The sequence below is a fragment of the Bipolaris sorokiniana genome, assembly GCF_000338995.1.
Source record: "Bipolaris sorokiniana ND90Pr unplaced genomic scaffold COCSAscaffold_5, whole genome shotgun sequence".
NCBI classification, from domain to species: Eukaryota; Fungi; Ascomycota; class Dothideomycetes; order Pleosporales; family Pleosporaceae; genus Bipolaris; species Bipolaris sorokiniana.
In genome coordinates this window covers 940250-958182 of record NW_006911899.1, presented here as the reverse complement: position 1 = coordinate 958182, position 17933 = coordinate 940250, and the positions used below count along the sequence as shown (strand labels likewise).

Here is a 17933-nt window from a genome sequence, read left to right as displayed (position 1 = left end):
TGTGTGTGTGTGTGTGTGTGTGTGTGTGTGTGTGTGTGTGTGTGTGTGTGTGTGTGTGTGCTAGCGGAGACTATAATGGCAGGTTGGACGAAAGTGTGGGGGGGTGCCCCAAGGAGACAGCGTTATAATATCTCAAGCAACATGGTGGAGAAGAGTAGAGTTGAACCTGGGGGGTTGGAACAATGGACGAGCTAGAAGACGTATCAGAACCAGGCAGTGTCAGGCAGTGTGGAGAGGGAAGGGGGTACCTAGTGACGAGGTCAAACCCAGGGCGACGACGTGTGGCGACGGGCCGTAGTTGGTGGAGGGGGGCCGCAGACAGGCGGTTGCTAAGAGAAATGGGGCTTGGCAGATGGCGTGGACGAAGGTGGCAGAAGGCCGTCAGTCAGACGACTTATGCGCACTTGAGAGCTGCGACAGTAGCGGCGCGGGCGGGCGAGTCGGAGCGCAGTGAAGGGGGGTGGGAGGGGAGAGAAAGGAATTTGATGTGCAATGGCGTCTCGGCACCGATTTGGGGTTGGCAGAGAGAAACAGTGGGTAGGGGACGCCAGTGCTCGGCTTGGCTGTGCCGCTCTGGCCTGGCAAGAATAGTGACTTTTGTGGTAGCGCAGTAATAGCTGGGACGCACGGCGCGCCTGTAATTTAATGCTTACAGCGGTCGTTGTGTGCGAGCGCGTGTGCGTGCTGGCCAAGTGAGAGGGAACGCAGCATTGGCAGACGGCGCCGTCTCACGGTGTTTAGGGCAGCGCCGGACGCGAAACACAATTGCATTGCGCAAGTCAGTATGTGGGCCGCCTGCGTCGGAAGACTTGACGTCGTCGTCGAAGCACAAGCACAAGCAGAAGCAGAAGCACCAAGACCCTGAATTGAGGGCAGCGTCAGCATGTGCCTCTCTTACTACTCCGCTGTGTCCTCTGCGCCAAACACTTGCATGCATGGCGGCCTCGAGTGGGTGCATGTCTAAGTGTCGACTGGAGAGCCAAATGCCTCACTCTGCACGCCCCGTCCTCGTGTTTGATCCTCGGCTCTAGAGTAGAGTAGTGTAGTAGATGCATACGCAGACCCGTATGTCTGGATGTAGCATGTACAACCAACCAACGTACTTGGATACACGGACTCGACCAGCGCAACCTCACCGCTGCCACTCACCGCTCCCTGACAGGCCCATGGATGGATGCGCCCACAAAGTCCCTGGATTTGGGAACCCATCATCTGACAAGTCCGAGGCCGCCGGCCTATCGTTTCACCAACCACGTCTTGTTGTCCAGCTGCGCCCTCGCACGCCGCGCATCAACACGCATTGCCGTGTGGTGCAGTTGCAGGGCTCGATGGAGTCTGGGGCAGCGTGGGGGAGGGTTTTGTTTGGCGTGTCCATGTTTTTCATCCTTGCCGCCGCTGCCAATTTTCACAAGCAACCGCCCCAACCGGCTTGCGGGGGGACACTTGACCTGCTGCTCTCAGTGTCCAACACCATGACCCCTCCATCCAGCATCCATTCATCCGTCTGCGTCTGCGTCTGCGTCTGCGTCTGTCCATCTGCATCTTCATACCACTTGGCTGTATATGCCTCTTCTAGCGTCGCCCTTCCCCGTCAGCCGCTGCAGCCCTGACCGGACATTTTTTTGCCTTTGTGTTACCAAGCCGTCCATGTACGTGTGTGCACTTACACAGTATGTACTTATTACCCCACGTAAGAGCAAACGCACATGGGGCGGTACTTGATACACCCGACTACAACCCCGGCTTCCTCGTTGCAGACAGCCACCCCGAGATAACGCGCTGCATTTATTCCAATGCCCTGGCAATCCGCGACCAGCACCCCGGTGCCCCCAGTGCAACATGACGTAAAGCCAAAGATAAAACATGAACCGTCGTCATTGTCATCATTGTCATCATTGTCATCATCATAATCACCCTATATCTCTTGCTCACGCGTGATGTCCGCTTCCGCTTCTCGCTGCAAAAATAAAAGACTACCTTCCACTCGTCAGCATGCATAGCCCCACGTGTACAGCAAAAAGTGTGGAGTAGCTCGTCACCTACCCCTGTTCCACCAACATAATGCCGTCTACTATGTACAAGCGTTGCCGTACTTCCCTGCTCAGCCACACGGTATTTCCTTTCGGGACACGGATCAAAGTGCTCCTGACGCAACTGCAACCATGGTCGGACGTGTGTTTGCGTGCAGAACAGAGCAGCATCATCTTGTTGAACAGGTAAACAGTGCAAACAAACAAGCAAATACAGTTCATGAGATTGCATGCCGCGCAAAACAAGCAAGCCAGCAAAACATGTGCACGTTCCTTCCTATCTAGCAGTTACACTACACTACACTACACATGCACATGCATCCTCTCCTTCCCCTCACTAGCCACACGTCAACACAATCACAAAATATACGCGCGCACAGACCCTTTTTCGCTCATTGTCCAAGCATCCATCTTCCCTACTCCCAAAAAACCCTTCGGCTTCTTCAACTAACCATTAGTCTCCAACACACTTGTATCCGCTTCTCTCCCCGACCACTTGCCGGACCGTACCAAATATCATTCTCACCCCCCCCCCAAAAAAACAAATGATCATCCTCCTTGGCAATATCTAACCTTTGCGCGCACAACCGTCCGCTCAAGTCCGCTCATTGAGACTCGACAAAGCCAAGTCAAGCCAAGCCTACCCAAAACTTTATGCTTTCTCTCTCTCCCATATTTTTTTTGGCTGTCCTTTTGCATCTACATACATAGTTTAATTTTGATATTGCGCGCGCGCATCCCCCGGGACCTCCTCTCCTGTTACTCTCTTTCTTTTTGAAAAAAAAATCGTCGGCAAGTCCCGGAAATACTTGGAACAAACATCTACACACTGCCCCACACGCAACGCACTTTTTTTTTTTGCATTTTGCTTAACGGAAAGAACTTTTTGCCAAGATGCATATTCAACGCTACTACCAAGTGTACAATGACACATGTACGAATTCTATTTTCTGAATTGCATACATGTGTTTTGTACTGAGTCGATGAAGAATCTTCTAAAAATAAGGGGAAAGGGGAAGGGGGCTTATACAAGTAAGAACAGCCGTCATGATAATAGTAAACTATTTGCAGTAGATACATACCAAAAAAGATTAATAGTAGTTATTCCATGCTAAATCCAGTTGCCGATTCATGCATCATCCCTTCTCGTCCTCGTTTCAGATGTCAGATTCAAACAAAATAAGACCGATATATGTACCGTACAGAAACACCCCCCCCTGCCCCTAGCATTCCAGTACCAACTCCCTCTCCCACTTCTCCCTCACAAACCGCACTGTCCGTGCAAATACCGCCTCGCGCTCACGTGCCTCATGCTCCGGCACAAATGCATTGGGGAACTGCGTCCACCCATGCCTGCAACCCGGTGCGTGCCAAATCTCTAGTCCGGCATTCTTGGCATTGGATGCATTCGAGCACGACTCTTGGCCTTCACTATCACCACCCGTGGCACCGTCCCAATCGCCTGCTCGGCCATCGCCAAAGCGTACAGGGCCCGTCCAGTTGCTACTATTCATCTTGTCAACCCACACATCGCTCTGCACCGCTAGCGAATCCTTCTCCGGTAGCACAAGAAAAATAGCCGCGTTCTTTTGGATATACTCTGGGTCGTTGAGACCGGGGCTAGCACGAGGATGCGCCCGTAGTTTCTTGGGCAGGTACGTTGGTCCCAAGATAGAGAATAGACCTGGTTGTCTTGGCTTCTCAACGTGGTGGTCGTCTGGTTTGAGTGCACTCGGCATGGGCTTCCTGGGGCGTTCGTGGGGCAGCAGCCGTGCATCGAGAGATGGGTAGAAGAGTAGCAGTGGGAGCAGTCGTGGTTGCACTTCGGGCGGTGGGAGGGGCGACGGCCATGACTGGAATGGATCGTCTAGGATTGTTGCTCTGCGGTTTGTCGGAAGGGTCGGCGACATGCAATCGTGATCCGCAGGCCCGAGTGTTTGTGATTCCATCATTCCCATTTGCGGACAGGGCGGAACCGATATCGCCATGTTGAGCGCGATGTTGCCTCCGGCTGAGAAGCCGGATATCGCCAGGTGCGTGGGATCAAGCACTATATCCGTGACCTGCTCAATGTGTTGAAGGACCGGCTCGTTTTTGTTCTTTCCCTCCAGCACATTCGTCCGTACCATGGAGTAGTATCTCTGCACCTCTTGTCGCAGGACCTTGCCTGCCTCTGATGTCCCGCTCGTATCCAGAATCGCAGATAACACATCCTCTGCATCGTGAATCGCCGCGGGAAACTGGTGGAACGGTCCGATGCGATATGACACGCTCAGCACTATGGCCCCAAGCTCACGCGACATCATCGACGCATACGGTGCCTGTTCCAGCGGCGATCCCATGATGAAGCCGCCTCCATGTACTACAACACGCACCTAGAGTCAGCATACTTGCCACAAGTATCCTGGGGTACATAGGTCCTACACACAGTCCAAAACAACTGGTACATGCCATTCGCCCGTCTCTTTCCGCTGCTCCTCACTCTCAGCATCCGCGTCCACCGGTGCCGGCGGCACAAATGTGTACGCGTAGATGAGATGTCCCTTGCGGCTCGGCAGCGCAATCAGGAATGGGTGCGGACCCTTCGGCGATGTCAGGTGCAGGATAGATAACGGCACGAAGCGCGGGAGTTGTACGAGCGCCGTCCGCCATTGGATGTGGAATGGGAGCCGGAAAAAATACGCGATCGAGTGCCAGAAGCTGCCCATCGTGGTGGCTGCATAGGGATGAGTTGCGCGATGCTCAGAGCATGCTGCGCGAGGTTCGTCCGAGGGCGAGAAAAGGTGCGCTGTGAGTGCTGAGTGAGCAGTCGCCTACGTACGACGTAGATAGGCGAAGCATAGCGTGTCCAAGCTGCCCAGATTGAGGGCGCTGAAGAAAGGCGGATTCGTGACGTCAGTTCATGAACGATGTCATCCACAATCGCCATTACAAGGCGGAAAACATCAATAGTAGTGTTTAGTATGCCCCTGCTAGCTGGGCTAGTAAAGCTTCAACGGGCGAAGCTTTGCAAGGATGACTGATAGTGCCGAGGCAGAGCACAACTTCTTCATTAGAAGTGAACCCCCTTTGGCACTTTATGTGGTCCCATCCATTTCGTAGAATTAATAAGTATCTAACCTGACCACACTGCAAATACACTTGCAACCAATAAAGCTCCACAATCCTGCATCTACCACTCACCTTTTGGTGGCTAGATACGAACAAAATACTTCTTCCATGTGCGCATCGACACTATAGCATCAGCATGCATACTGGCGTCTGGTATGACGGAACTTCTAACGGCACAAGCATGGCACAGAAATCCTTCCATCTTTGCACCTTCATCCTTGTAACTCACAATCACACAATGCTCATTCATCGGCTTCTCCATATGTAATTGGCATTTTGTCTACGTGGACAGGCTACTATAGTCTCCTTCACACAAATGACCGCATGATCCGCTCCTGCTGAAATCCTTTTGTGAAATCCCCATAAAAGAGATGCTGTTACCGCACCATGTCGTGAAGCTTCAACCATGAGCCCATCAAGTACAGTCAGGAATGTGCCGCATCAATATGGCTGTCGAGCACAGTTGAAGAGTGCGCAAGCTGTAGGGTACCTCGTGATAGCTCACCAAGACGCAACCTTGTTGTCAGCATCTGCAGAGAAGCCCTCACCATCAAAGCCCCCAGCACTGCCAAAGCTAGCAGCTGCCTCGTTACCGAAGGTGGCACCAACGTCAAATCCGCCAGCTTCTCCGCTAAAACCACCACCAAGGCCATCGTCAGACTCTTCGTCAGTGCCATCATGCCACTCAATCGCCGACAGGTTTTGAGGCTTGAACTCCTCAAGGAAGTCGCTCACCTCCTGCTCCGATTCTATGAGAACCTTGACCAGATCTTCAGCAATATCCTTGTTGTCGTCGTTGAAGAAAGAGGTGGCTTTCCCTTCGTTGCCAATACGCGCGGTGCGGCCAATGCGATGAACGTACTCGGTGATGCCACCGTGCTGGCCTGAGGGTAGGTCGTAGTTGATGACATGCTTAACGTTGGCGACATCGAGACCACGAGCAGTGACACCGGTAGCGACTAGAATAGGACAACGGCCAGTCCGGAACGAACGACTATTCATACTTTTAGTAGCAGTTCATTTCAGCTAGGCAGTGAGTACTTACAGAGCATCCTCGCGCTCACGCTGAGTGCGATCTGAGTGGATCGAAGTGACGGGCAAGCCTTTATTGTACAGATAGTCGTCGACCTTATCGCATTTGTACTTAGTGTTGACGAAGATGAGGGAACGCTGTGGGCCACCAGAGAAGAGCAAATCGAAGAGCGCCTCGTCCTTATCAGTGTCCTCAACGAAGCGAATCTCCTGCTTGATGTTGCGATGGGTGCTACCGACCCTTCCTACTTTGATTCGAACAAAGTCTTCTTCCATGTACTCCTTGGCAAGCCTACGAGCTGCTTTGGAGAAAGTAGCAGAGAGCATGATAATGGTATGATCCGCATCGGAGTTGACGTCTGCAACAATCGTCAGCAAGTAGAAAATAAAAAGAGTTGGTGAATCATACCAGTACCCGAGAACACTTTCTCCATGGCTTCCTCCCAGCCACTCGAAAGCAACTCGTCAGCTTCGTCGATGACGGTGAACCTGTGAGCTTGTTAATGCATAAATTTTATGAACAGTAATCTAGTTGGCGTACTTGAGGCGACGGAGTGAAAGGAGATTAATATTCTGCATAAAGTCCATGAGACGTCCTGGAGTGGCAATGAGGATGTCACAGCCCATCTCGAGCTGCTCGCGCTGATTTCTCGTAGGAGCACCTCCATACACAACGCAAGGGCGCAACATTGTACGGTAGCACAGGCGACGAGTCAGGTCGAACGTCTGAGTAGCGAGCTCACGAGTAGGACACACAACCAGTACCAGAGGCTCGGCACGAACCCGGTCTGTAAGAGGGTTGTAGCGGGCTGGGTTGGGTCGAGGTGCCGCCAACTGGCGAGCCTTACCCATGAGTTTTGAGAGGATGGGAATTAGGAATGCAGCCGTCTTTCCAGATCCTGAGCACTGTCAACGATGTTTCGAGTAATATAATGCTGACGATACTTACCAGTCTGCGCAATAGCGACCACGTCGTTCCCAGTCAGAATGGATGGGATGCAATACGACTGGATAGGAGTTGGCGCACCATACTGGCACAACTTGACATTCTCAAGCATGATCGGGTGCAAACCGGCATCCTCAAACTACACCAATGATTAGTACAGATTGTTGAAGTGAGATGGGATATTTTACGTTGCGAACAGGGTTGATCTTAGTAGGGCCTTGAACAGTGACTTCGAATGAGAGAGCGCTGATCGCACTGCCGGCACGCTGCAGATACTCATCCTGGAAAAGCATCTTCTCCAGCTCAGGATTGGGCTCACCAACATCGCCAAAGTCATCATCCCACTGATAGACGGCGGCATCTGACAGCCAGGGAGCGGTGTCGCGAGTCTCGTCTGCAGCAGGCGTGCCTCCGACAACAGTGTCATACCGGAAGGGGATTGGGTTAGTCCATCCAGCCTCTTTGGCACGGGCAAGATCCTTTGCCAGCTGCTCCGCGCGGTCTGCAGCAGCGCCAGTAACGGTATCAGGCGGATCTGTGTTAGACATGTTGGCAATGGTAGGTAGTATAGTGGTGGTGCTGGGAGCGAGACAGCAGTTGAGGGACAAGTAAGAAGTTTATTATGGTGTAAGTGAGGTGAGTAAGTGAGTAGGAGATTACAAACAGTTGTTTGCCCAGTGTATACTGAAATGGTAGGCACTGCGTCACCGAGTGGCTTGGCACGATCCTACCTGCAGACCTTGCCGGCGACGACGGGGACAAGTGAGATACCAGCTGCTTTAGTTGATGAGGTGAGAGAGTATTAGGTGAATTCAGATATGCATGGATAGTCTGTGGTGGTCATATGCCGGATAGGTGGGCATTGAGGCTCTGTGAGGCAACTTTCCGCACGAGCAATGAAGAACTGAAGAATGCAACCATTTAACATACGCATGCCTATAAAATAGAGTCATGAGGTAAGGCGTGAGTATTTTTACATGCTGATCTATACTGTGAGACCCCTGAGGATAGCATGAAAATTCTTCTGTTATTACATGCAACGAGAGCGTCTCCTGTACCGGCACTACGTGACAAGCGGCATAACAATCGTCAATATGCAAATGTCAGAACTGTCATACTTGCTTAATTATACAGCCCTGAAGAGCGATATATAGTATTTATCAAATACAAGTCAATAAGAATATCAAGGCCCACAAATAGCGCAGAAGTACACTGCAAGCCTTGGTAGTCTCAAAGCGATACTGATCGAAGCAAAAAACCGCATTTAAACTAAAAAAATATCCTGTAATCTACACAACCAACAGGCCAATATAATTTTTGTTCCAAATTTAGCTGCATATTATGATCAGTCCCTAAGGGGGTTTCGTACACAAAGAAATGCGATCTAATTAGCTCTGAGAATCTCAACGCTCATAGGCCGTACAGCTATGCCAATATATCAGAAATTCCGTAGTATTTGGATAGCGTCTAGTCACGTAACAAACACTAGAATCTCCGCTAATCCAGCCAGCGCGAAACCCAGCTCAAAAAACGAGCCAAAAAACAAACAAGAAAGCCAACCAAAGAACCACCCAGAAAACAAGTCAGAGAACAAGTAAACAAGCAACAGGAAGGATTCTCTCCTTGACTCCAGACATGAAAGCAAGAGATGCACGGTTGGAGATCGTGGCCTACAGAGGTCTGCGTCAGAAGGTACTGATCATTACGGGGCGGACAGATTACGTGTTGTGCCATCAGGAGTGGATACAACCATCAGTAATGGCAGACAGGAGTCCAGTGGCAGGACTGGAAGCAATAAGGATATAAGGATAGATAGATTGCATTATCACTCTCGCTATAGTCAACTTGAGTTGTACTTTTTTCTTAGTTACTTTATATAACAAGAATGTCACTTGTTAGTCTATAGCGATGTAGGCTAGTTACTGCTAAACCCCCGCTATTCTTGCGCACGCCACTCTACCGAATTGCTAGACAAAACTCACTGCATACCTTGTAATTGCCTTGCTCCAATCCAGACCGAGATAGAGAAGTATATCGCAACCCCGTGTAACAAGTTAAAAAACCAGCTCTCTACAGAAGCTGTTAGAGTTATATGTTTTGTTTTAATCGTTTGTATTGTATGATACGGAGGGCTATCTGGAGTGGCTGGATACAATTGCTTGGAAATTGGCTGCAGTCGTCAATCAAGGGGAAAAATCCAAGAAAGCTTCTTCGACACTCAAACTCAAAAACTCCTTTCTGCAGTCGCAGAAAATAGAAAAGGAATTATTTTTGATACTGAGTTAATCTGCATAAAATGTTATGTACAAAGGGACGTGGCTGGCTTCACATGTCTCATGCCTACGTCATTGCCTCCTTGCTCGTGCACGCGACCTCGCAGCTGATCTTGTTTATCTCAACTGGGGTACCCACCCATCTGGACTACCTCAGATTCCCAGAAAAACAACCCCAAACTTCGATATACCCCTCTCAACCATGAACGACCCCGGGCTCGATGAACCGGCGCAAGAAGCCGCCCAGGATGTCGAAAATAAAATGCAAGCCGAAGATGAGCAGGCTGAGCGCGAGGAACGGGAGTATCTTGATCCAAGTTATGTAACCAGTATTGTTATAACTACGTATTCGCTGTTTGATTTAGGCTAACCGAGTAAACAGTCGATGGTGGTTTGCATCCACAGCAAGTCCACTCATAGCAGGAACCTTTGGTCCAGTTGCAAACGGCATGTCCATCTGCGCCCTGGTTGAAAAGTGGCGCGTATACATCCCACCCGGCAGCGATGAGGCCCACGGAACCAAAATCGCAGATCCTAAGTGGCTCATTGCGGTGAACTCGGTATCTCTCATATTTGCCCTATCGGCAAATGCCAGTCTACTGCTCAACATGTCGAGAAGACTCAAATTCGCTATTGCGCAACCCATTACCATCATTGGGTTTTATATGGCTAGCTTTCTGCTCATAGCGCTGGTTGGAGTGGCTTCGTCATCGGTCTTTCGTATTCAGCCTATGCAGCAGCATGCACTGAGCCAGGCTTTTTACTATGCGATTATGGCGGCTGGGGTTTACTTCATCATTGCGTCTTTGATGATGTTTACGGCGTTTGGAGCGTACACTGGGCATTTTGATCGCGAGTTCCGACTCACAGCTAGCCAGCGGACGCTGATGCTACAGACCATTGCCTTTGTGTGTTATCTCCTCATAGGAGCTCTGATATTTTCTTATGTGGAGAACTGGGCGTTTTTAGACGCGGTCTTCTGGGCTAACTTCACACTGCTTACCATAGGATTCGGCGGAGAGTTTGTGCCAAAAACGCACACGGGCCGCTCTTTGTTGATTCCATACGCCATCGGAGGGCTAGTGACGGTCGGTCTGGTGATTGGATCTATTAGGTCGCTTGTGCTCGAGCATGGAAAGCAAAAGATGACGGCTCGGTTCACGGAAGTCAAGAGACAAAAGGCGCTTGAGTCTATTGATGAGGAAACAAAGACTATACGTGTTTCCCTCTTCGAAAAAGTGAAGTTTTGCTCAAAGGGGCTGAAGGAATCGCAAAGACGTGAGCAAGAGTTTCGCGTTATGCGACGCGTGCAAGAATTGTCTGAAAGGAAGAGAAAGTATACTGCCTTGGCACTGTCAACAGCTGCGGCGTTGATGCTCTGGTTCATGGGAGCTCTAGTGTTCTGGTACTCAGAAGAGCCACAAGGATTCTCCTACTTTGTCTCCCTTTACTACGCATACGTATCGCTTCTGACAATTGGTTACGGAGACTACGTCGTCCAAAGTAATGCCGGCAAAGCCTTCATGGTATTCTGGAGCTTAGTCGCGGTCCCCACCCTTACAATCCTCATTTCCAACATGGGAGACACGGTCATCAAAGCTTTCAAAGACTTCACAATTTGGCTTGGCTCCCTCACTGTCTTACCCGATGAAGAAGGTTTAAGTGCTGCACTCAAAGTCGGATGGACAAGAATCAAGAAGGGCAAGTGGGACAAGAAAGCCTACCAAGACGATTCTGCTAGCGAACACAAGCACTACACCCAAGACCGACTAACGACATACGCCGAAGAAGCAGATTTTGGAGAGAAAGAAGAAGAAGCAAGCCAATACGATGACAATCTCGAATTAGACACTCACTTCTACCACTACGTCCTCGCAAAAGAAATCCGCACCCTCATAAAAGATCTCGAGACAGAGCCATCCAAGCAATACGAATACCACGAATGGGAATATTACTTGCGTCTAATCGGCCAAAGCGAAAGCGACGCTTCGTATCACCGGCGGCCCCACCTCCATACCCACTACGACGACGGCGAAGCCCCCGATATCGGGTCTGCAGGCGATAGCAAGCAGCAGCGCTGGAGCTGGCTTGGCCTCCGTAGTCCGCTCATGGGTAACATGTCTGAGCCGCATTGGCTGCTTCAAAGATTGACTACGACGCTTGAGAGGGCGATGCTTAGGATGAGTCTGGGGGATAGTAAGGCTAAGAGGGCGAGACCGCCTGTTTCATTACAAGAATTGAAGGGCTCGAGTAGGGGGAAGGTGTCGCAGGAGATGAAGGGGAATATGAGGGTTGAGGGGCGGGGGGAGGAGAAGAAGAAGGATTCTGCGTGTTGAGGGGTGGAAAACGATACTTGTATAGACATGCTGGCAGATACATAGTTGTATAAAATTTTAACCGTTCAATCCGGATTGTCATGTGCTACTAAATATATAAAGATAAAGCGGTGTTCGCATGGCCGAGAGAGTAGACTCGTCCTTTGCAAACTACCTACTTTAATCGTCCAAAATCGGCCTTCAGCTCAACATCTCCCTCCTCATCCAGCACTTTGCCTCGATCCCACTCCCTGGCCTCTCCTTTTCCTTTCCAAACCACATCCTCCTCATTCTGTCCTTCTCCTCTCTCCCACTTCCTCACCTGTTCGTCTGTGAATCCCGCAGACTTGAGACGTTCGGCGCCCTGTTGCTTCCAGCGTGCGCGGTCACGCAGCGCCTCTAAGGCATCGCCCCAGTCGTCTTCATTGTCGGAGTCTGCACGGACGTCGACTTTAGGGTCGTAAGTAGACGAGAAACGCGATTCGATACCCATAGATTTTGGTTTGAAAGCGCCGCGGCCTTTGGAGCGTACCGTTGGCTCGGAAGGTGGTGGAAGCGGGCCGACAATGGCTTCGAGAGGGTCGGAGTCAGATGCTGGGGAAGCGGCATGTCTTTTGGAGCTTGGACGGTCTTTTTCCCGATCAGATCTATGTTCGGAGCTTTTTTCGGTGTCTCTAGGAGAGCGTCCTCTATGTTTGCGCTGTTTTTCATGCCGATCGTAGTGTCGAGGTGGTGGTGATCGGGATTGTGAAGTTGTACCAGAGTATGACCTTCGTCTTCTGTGTCTGCGCTCTTCGCGGTCTCTTCTCCGTGACCTCTGGTCATCATCAGAGTCGCTTCCTTTGTGCCTATGAGCCTTGTCGTGAGGTGACCCTGACCGTCTACGTTTCCGCCGAGAAGAATCCCTCTCGTCATCACTGTCGTATCTCCTTTTGTGGCGCTTTTTGTCTCGGTGTCGGTGCGGCGAAGTGTTCTTGGAAGATTCTCGCTCTTTTCTTCTTCGCCGTCTCCTATGCCTGTCTTCGTCCTCACTATGGTCTCGACGTCTATCAGAATGTGCTTTCGTGAAATCATCATCCCCTGGGACTGGAGTCAATCTTCCTGGAGCCCTTCTTTCTTGCTCCTCTTCATGATGCACCTCTTTCCTTTTGCGCTCACGGTTCATCGTCCTCAGTCGCGCACGAGACTCTTCCGCCTCTTTCGCAAGCAGCGCTGCATTGTGACGGTCGGTTTGACGGATGATGTTTCGTAAGAAGTTCTTGTTCGGTTTCGGGGCGCCAGAATTTGCTCTGAGACAAATCAGCATTAACTACCTGCATAGAGAGTGTTGTTGTACTTTCAACGCTCATATAACGCCATGACTGGCACACAGGCTTGGGACGCACCTCCTTGGGTTGAAGGCATCGATGCCGACAAGCTCATATTTCTTTGTTACGTTCTTTGCGTCTTGCTTCAGTAGCTCTGCGACGTATTCGTCGTCGTCTAGGTTCTTCGCCATGATCTATGGTGCTCTTTATGGCCAGAGAAGGGCGAGGATGGCTAAAGATCAAAGCTCCTGAGATGTTTGGAGAATGATGTGCGATCATTCCAACGAACGACACTAGTCTGCATGCGGTAACTGCCGCGGGGAAATCTGCCAGCCGCCGCGACCGTCGCCAAAACAAACACTTGAATTCCTTCATACTCCGAAACACAGGATATAGCAAGCAAAATGGGTCCCAAAAGGAAGTCTGCAGTTCCGACACCAGCATCAGCGTTGGAACAGTTGCAGCAATCACAGTCACTCAAGCTTCTGGCCATTGCGGAGACACTGGCTCCAAAAGATCTCCCTCAAACTGGAAAGAAGCGCAACTCTGCAGCATCTGAGGATAGCGAACAGAATAGCGACACGCATCCTGCAGCCCTCGAAGCTGATTTGTTACATTACAAAGTATGCAGGGGGTCTGAGAACTTGTCTTGAGTCAGGTCTAATCACGACGACAGGAACTATTCAGCAAACTCCGCTTCAGTTATGTCGAACAAGTCACCAAAGAAAAGTTCTTGCGCAGCATCACCGAGAACCCGCCTCGTCTCGTTGACGCTCACGAGAACGATGAGAAGGAGAAGGAGATACTGGGCCTGAAAGCAGAGCTCAAGAAGCGCAAGTTGGAGGTGGCCGACATCTTGAAGCAGTTGGAGGACAAGGGCAAAGAGCTCGCAATACGCTACGAGGGTGTGCAATTACGGACGCAACAGCTTGAGTCTCTTCCAACTGAGATTGAAGGGCTGGAGGCGAATATTGAACGATTGAAGCACGAACAAGCGCCAGCCTCAACCAATCCCGGGCTTGCCCTTCCGCTTCCTGAGACTCAGCGAGTGCTCAGTGAACGAGAGGCAGAGCTTGCAGCTCTTAACGCACAGATTGCCAGTCTCCAGGCCACTATTCCGAACCGAGGCAGAGATTTGGAGAAGCTGGAGCGTGAGCTGAGGCCATTGGAGACACAAAAGCAGGGAACGGTAGCGGCGGCCAGAGAAGCTCAGAGGAGGAGGGAAGAGGGCGGTGGTATAGGGGACGAATTGGAGGAGCGAGGCAGGTGGCTCCGAGCATCTGAAAAGGCACTAAAGGAAATGCTAGAGGTAGAGGGGTGAGGATTTGACAAGCAAGCATGGGATTGGCGTGGCTGTGTTGGCGTTATGGGTGTAGGGACACGGGACGAGCACTCGAGATACCACTGATTTGAATGTCGATTTTGTCTTTTTCTCGTATAGGTATCGTTTTCGAGCAGCCTTGTCGCTCGAGTATTTAATAGGGCAGCTGGTGAACGAGTGTGGTGACCCTGCAGATGCAGCTGCAACGACATCATCATCATAGTAGCGGTTCGCCTCATTGCCAGCGCATCGCGCACCAAAGGCGGCCATGGGGGCTAAAGCATCTCGGGAGCCGGGTCGTCGCTTGGAACGGTAATCAGGCGGCTGGGGCAGGGGCCGTTGGGCGCTGTGATTGGCTGGCCCCAGCCACTCACCGCTATGCACCTATCGATTACGTTGCCCGGCCAAAAAAACTCATAAACATGGCTGCGACTGGGCCCGGCGGTCTCGTCGAGCTGGCTGCTACCGCTTCCCATGTCCCAGGACACCTGCAGCTCTCCAGAAACATCTTTGTCAAACCCGAACCGCATACTCGGAGACCCTTTGTGTACTCGACCTCGACTCTCGCTCACCATCACGAGCTGACGTTCACCCCACCAAGGCGAGCTGTCCACCCGGACACGCTCAGAACCCAACTCCTCAGGCCCCAACCAGCCTCCGCATTTTGACGGCGCGAAGCTTTCCTTCGCTCTCCTTACGCCTGTAACGACGTCACGACAATTTGCTTCCTGTTCATTGCTACATGCGCGCATTGTTATAGCGACGATCCAATCTTTTTTTTGTCGTTGAAGCTGCCCACAGTCGGCAGCTTTCGCATCCATCATCACGGCACCACCAGACCGTTGGACCGTTTAATTGACCCTTGACTCGAGGAATCTTCCTAGCACCATGTCCAATGGACTCTCGGACCCAGGGACGAGTGTCTACTCGTCGGGCTCCATGCATGTCGGAGACGGAACATGGGACTCGCAGCGCAACACATTCTTGCTCCCCAATCTGCAGGGACTGAACTTTGAGACAACGCGCTTGAATGGTACGAATAGTATGCTATTAGACATGGCGACGAAGCTAACCTTTTAGGCATGGGCAATCGCTTTCGTAACATGCCTGGTTACAAGGCCCTCATAACCGCCCACGGCGTACTAGCAGTGGTTACCTTCCTGTTCGTAATCCCTGCTGCCATTTTTATGGCCAGCTTCTACCATCGCAACCCGCGTACTGCCTTGCGATTCCACATCTGGCTGCAGGTCTCCGCGGTACTCCTCTCGACTGCTGCCATTGTCTGTGCCTTCCAAGCCGTGGGTCTTGAGAGGTCTCTAACCAACCCGCATCACGGCATCGGCGTAGGCTTGTACACTCTTGTCGTCGTCCAAGCTTTCGGTGGCTCGGTTATCCACAGACTAGAAAAAGGCAAGGAGAGATACAAGATTCCTCTTACGCTCATGGTATGCATACAACAGATAGTAGCATGACTCATTACTGACACCTGCAGATTCACCAATGGCTAGGACGAGCCATTGCACTGCTCGGAATTGCGCAGATTCCATTAGGTCTAACCTTGTACGGATCGCCACTGGTTCTGTTTATACTCTTCGCCGTCTGGACATTTATCCTCGTGATCCTCTACTTTATCCTGTCGTACAGGAGCCAGCCAGAATTGGACTTTGACGATCGTAGCACTTATGTAACCGATCGCTCGTACAGTACCAGACGCAGTCGCCGAAGCAGGGGCCCAGGTGTAGGAAGGGTTGCAGCAGCAGGAGCAGCAGGAGCGGGTTTAGCTGCATTGGGTTCAGGAAGATCTCGAAGCCGGACTCGCAGCAGACACGGTGGAACAGTCCTTAGCTCCCGAAGGGATTCCCGCTCTCGTGTCACCGCTTCTGACTTTACGGAATCTTACCTGAGTGACGAAAAATACGGTGCCGACCGCAACAAAGGAAGTACTTGGAAGGACCGCCTTCTCGGAGCTGGAGCTGCCGTTGGAGGCATTTTCGCTGTCAAAAAGCTATTTAATCGTAAAGAAAAGCGTCCTCCAACTGAGACCGGAAGCGATTTCAGCTACAGCCGCGGATTGGGCCCTTCTGAAGTCACTCAGACCGACATTTCAAGGCTAGAAGAGGGACGCGCTCCCGGATCTCCAGCAAATCGCAGAGACGACTGGCGTCGTGTCGAGGAACGTGATACCCAAGTGTCGGCAATGACTGGAAGCAACCTACGATCGAACCATCGCCAAACGAGAAGTGTAACATCTATAGACTCTTTCGATAGCCGGACCAGCTTCAGCGACGAGACCGACATGAGGCCCAAGGATCGTTCTTACGGGCTGAAGGAGGGAGTCGCTACTCTTGGTGTATTCGGCTTTCTCAAGCACTCTCTGAGCAAACGCAGCAAGAAGAGGGAGGACGAGCATGTGGACGAAATGAGAGAGCAAGACTTGGAAGAAGAACGTATCGCTCGCATGAACAGCCAACGCCGCAAAAAGTATGGTGCTGATAGCACTCCCCCGCGCAGGGGCGGACGACCTCCATCGACTATACTTTCAGACAGCGATATGACCGGCATCACACCCTCCGTAGCCCGTCCGCCCATGGAATCTACCGTCACGCCATCAGTGAACCCTCATCGACCCCCTCGTGCTGGCGTCTATAGTGTCTTGTCGGACTCTGGATCAGAAGCTTACGACTCCCCCGGAGGCCGTCATCATCAACGACGTCGCACTGCGGGCGACGCAGCTGGTGGAGGCACAGTCATTTCGGCAGCTTCACCATCCAAGCATCGACGCCGAGGCAGTAGAGACGATGTTGCATCTCCCCCTGTATCCGTCAAAGTCAAAATGCACAACGATGGACGTCATGTTACTTTGCGACGACTCAACGAAGAGGAGGCAGCCGCCGAGCGTGAAGCAAGGAAAAAGGATCGTCAGCGAAAGAACCGCGCTGGAAGTGTTAGTTCATTGAGCGGTATCGGTGGCGACCGCTGGCGCAGGACTGAAGCCATGGAAGCGGCGCAAGCGCAGGAGATGGCACAACAAGCTGGCATACCTCCTCCACCCCCAATGCCTGGCTCAACACCTCTACGCATGCCCGAGGCTACCATTCCCCCACCTCCTGCCGGCTCATCTAGAGCTTATGACCAACCCGGGCCCAGCAATCTTTCTCCACCTCCAATGCCGGGTGCGGGAGATACCGTCCTAAGCAGTCCTCCGGGCACTCAAATCCACGGCACTGAGACAGACCTTAGCAACTATGACACCAACAGGCGTAGACGGAGAGCAGAAAGAGCTCAGGCCAAACAGGCTAGGCTAGGCGGAAGTCGGGTTGAGTTCTCCTAATTGTTGATATTTTTTTTGAATGAAACGAGACGAGAAAAAAAGAGTAGTCGGTTACGACAGACATGTGTATGTGTGCGACCTGCATTGTTTTCCGGCGTCATGATTGTCTATGTATGTTTGTAAAGTGAGTGAGAGGTGACGTTTGGCATGTTATATGATTGAGCGGTTGTTTTTGACCCATCGGCGCTCTAAGTTGCGCACTTGTTCATAGATTGAATTAGTTGGTTGTTTTTTGTATAAAATACCATTGGTTATGTTGCTCTACAG

General features: G+C 51.4%; 6 protein-coding genes across 6 annotated transcripts; 4 read left to right on the top strand and 2 right to left on the bottom strand.

Annotated features, from left to right (window-relative positions):
- The first annotated feature begins 1112 nt into the window (after positions 1–1112).
- COCSADRAFT_307913 (uncharacterized protein) lies at positions 1113–1873 on the top strand. Its single transcript, XM_007700527.1, has one exon. It carries the CDS (start codon positions 1167–1169, stop codon positions 1608–1610), a length of 444 nt encoding a protein of 147 aa, XP_007698717.1. The 5' UTR covers positions 1113–1166; the 3' UTR covers positions 1611–1873.
- A 1194-nt stretch (positions 1874–3067) lies between these two features.
- Positions 3068–7667, bottom strand: COCSADRAFT_189393 (uncharacterized protein; the record flags this gene model as incomplete). Its single annotated transcript, XM_007700526.1, has 10 exons — positions 3068–4392; positions 4459–4818; positions 4852–4901; positions 5214–5264; positions 5647–6135; positions 6187–6532; positions 6583–6662; positions 6715–7072; positions 7123–7258; positions 7308–7667. 10 exons carry the CDS (start codon positions 7665–7667, stop codon positions 3254–3256), a joined length of 3369 nt encoding a protein of 1122 aa, XP_007698716.1. The 3' UTR covers positions 3068–3253.
- Positions 7668–9546: 1879 nt separating this feature from the next.
- Positions 9547–11728, top strand: COCSADRAFT_139793 (uncharacterized protein; the record flags this gene model as incomplete). Its single annotated transcript, XM_007700525.1, has 2 exons — positions 9547–9710; positions 9775–11728. Exons 1-2 carry the CDS (start codon positions 9595–9597, stop codon positions 11726–11728), a joined length of 2070 nt encoding a protein of 689 aa, XP_007698715.1. The 5' UTR covers positions 9547–9594.
- Positions 11726–13237, bottom strand: COCSADRAFT_35668 (uncharacterized protein). The gene is made up of 2 exons (XM_007700180.1): positions 13093–13237; positions 11726–12996 (listed from the first exon to the last, which is right to left on the bottom strand). Exons 1-2 carry the CDS (start codon positions 13203–13205, stop codon positions 11883–11885), a joined length of 1227 nt encoding a protein of 408 aa, XP_007698370.1. The 5' UTR covers positions 13206–13237; the 3' UTR covers positions 11726–11882.
- A 149-nt stretch (positions 13238–13386) lies between these two features.
- COCSADRAFT_114611 (uncharacterized protein) lies at positions 13387–14518 on the top strand. The gene is made up of 2 exons (XM_007700524.1): positions 13387–13637; positions 13691–14518. Exons 1-2 carry the CDS (start codon positions 13419–13421, stop codon positions 14333–14335), a joined length of 864 nt encoding a protein of 287 aa, XP_007698714.1. The 5' UTR covers positions 13387–13418; the 3' UTR covers positions 14336–14518.
- A 266-nt stretch (positions 14519–14784) lies between these two features.
- On the top strand, positions 14785–17933 carry COCSADRAFT_139786 (uncharacterized protein). The gene is made up of 3 exons (XM_007700523.1): positions 14785–15368; positions 15416–15780; positions 15828–17933. Exons 1-3 carry the CDS (start codon positions 15224–15226, stop codon positions 17664–17666), a joined length of 2349 nt encoding a protein of 782 aa, XP_007698713.1. The 5' UTR covers positions 14785–15223; the 3' UTR covers positions 17667–17933.

Excerpts from the sequence above, each read along its gene's own strand:
- COCSADRAFT_307913 (XM_007700527.1), top strand. The coding sequence starts at position 1,167 with ATGGATGGATGCGCCCACAAAGTCCCTGGATTTGGGAACCCATCATCT.
- COCSADRAFT_35668 (XM_007700180.1), bottom strand. The coding sequence starts at position 13,205 with ATGGCGAAGAACCTAGACGACGACGAATACGTCGCAGAGCTACTGAAG. Across the intron at positions 12,997-13,092 it reads GATGCCTTCAACCCAAGGAG|AGCAAATTCTGGCGCCCCGA; the intron begins GTGCGTCCCAAG and ends GATTTGTCTCAG.
- COCSADRAFT_139786 (XM_007700523.1), top strand. The coding sequence starts at position 15,224 with ATGTCCAATGGACTCTCGGACCCAGGGACGAGTGTCTACTCGTCGGGC. Across the intron at positions 15,369-15,415 it reads TGAGACAACGCGCTTGAATG|GCATGGGCAATCGCTTTCGT; the intron begins GTACGAATAGTA and ends CTAACCTTTTAG. Across the intron at positions 15,781-15,827 it reads AGATTCCTCTTACGCTCATG|ATTCACCAATGGCTAGGACG; the intron begins GTATGCATACAA and ends TGACACCTGCAG.
- COCSADRAFT_114611 (XM_007700524.1), top strand. The coding sequence starts at position 13,419 with ATGGGTCCCAAAAGGAAGTCTGCAGTTCCGACACCAGCATCAGCGTTG. Across the intron at positions 13,638-13,690 it reads CTGATTTGTTACATTACAAA|GAACTATTCAGCAAACTCCG; the intron begins GTATGCAGGGGG and ends TCACGACGACAG.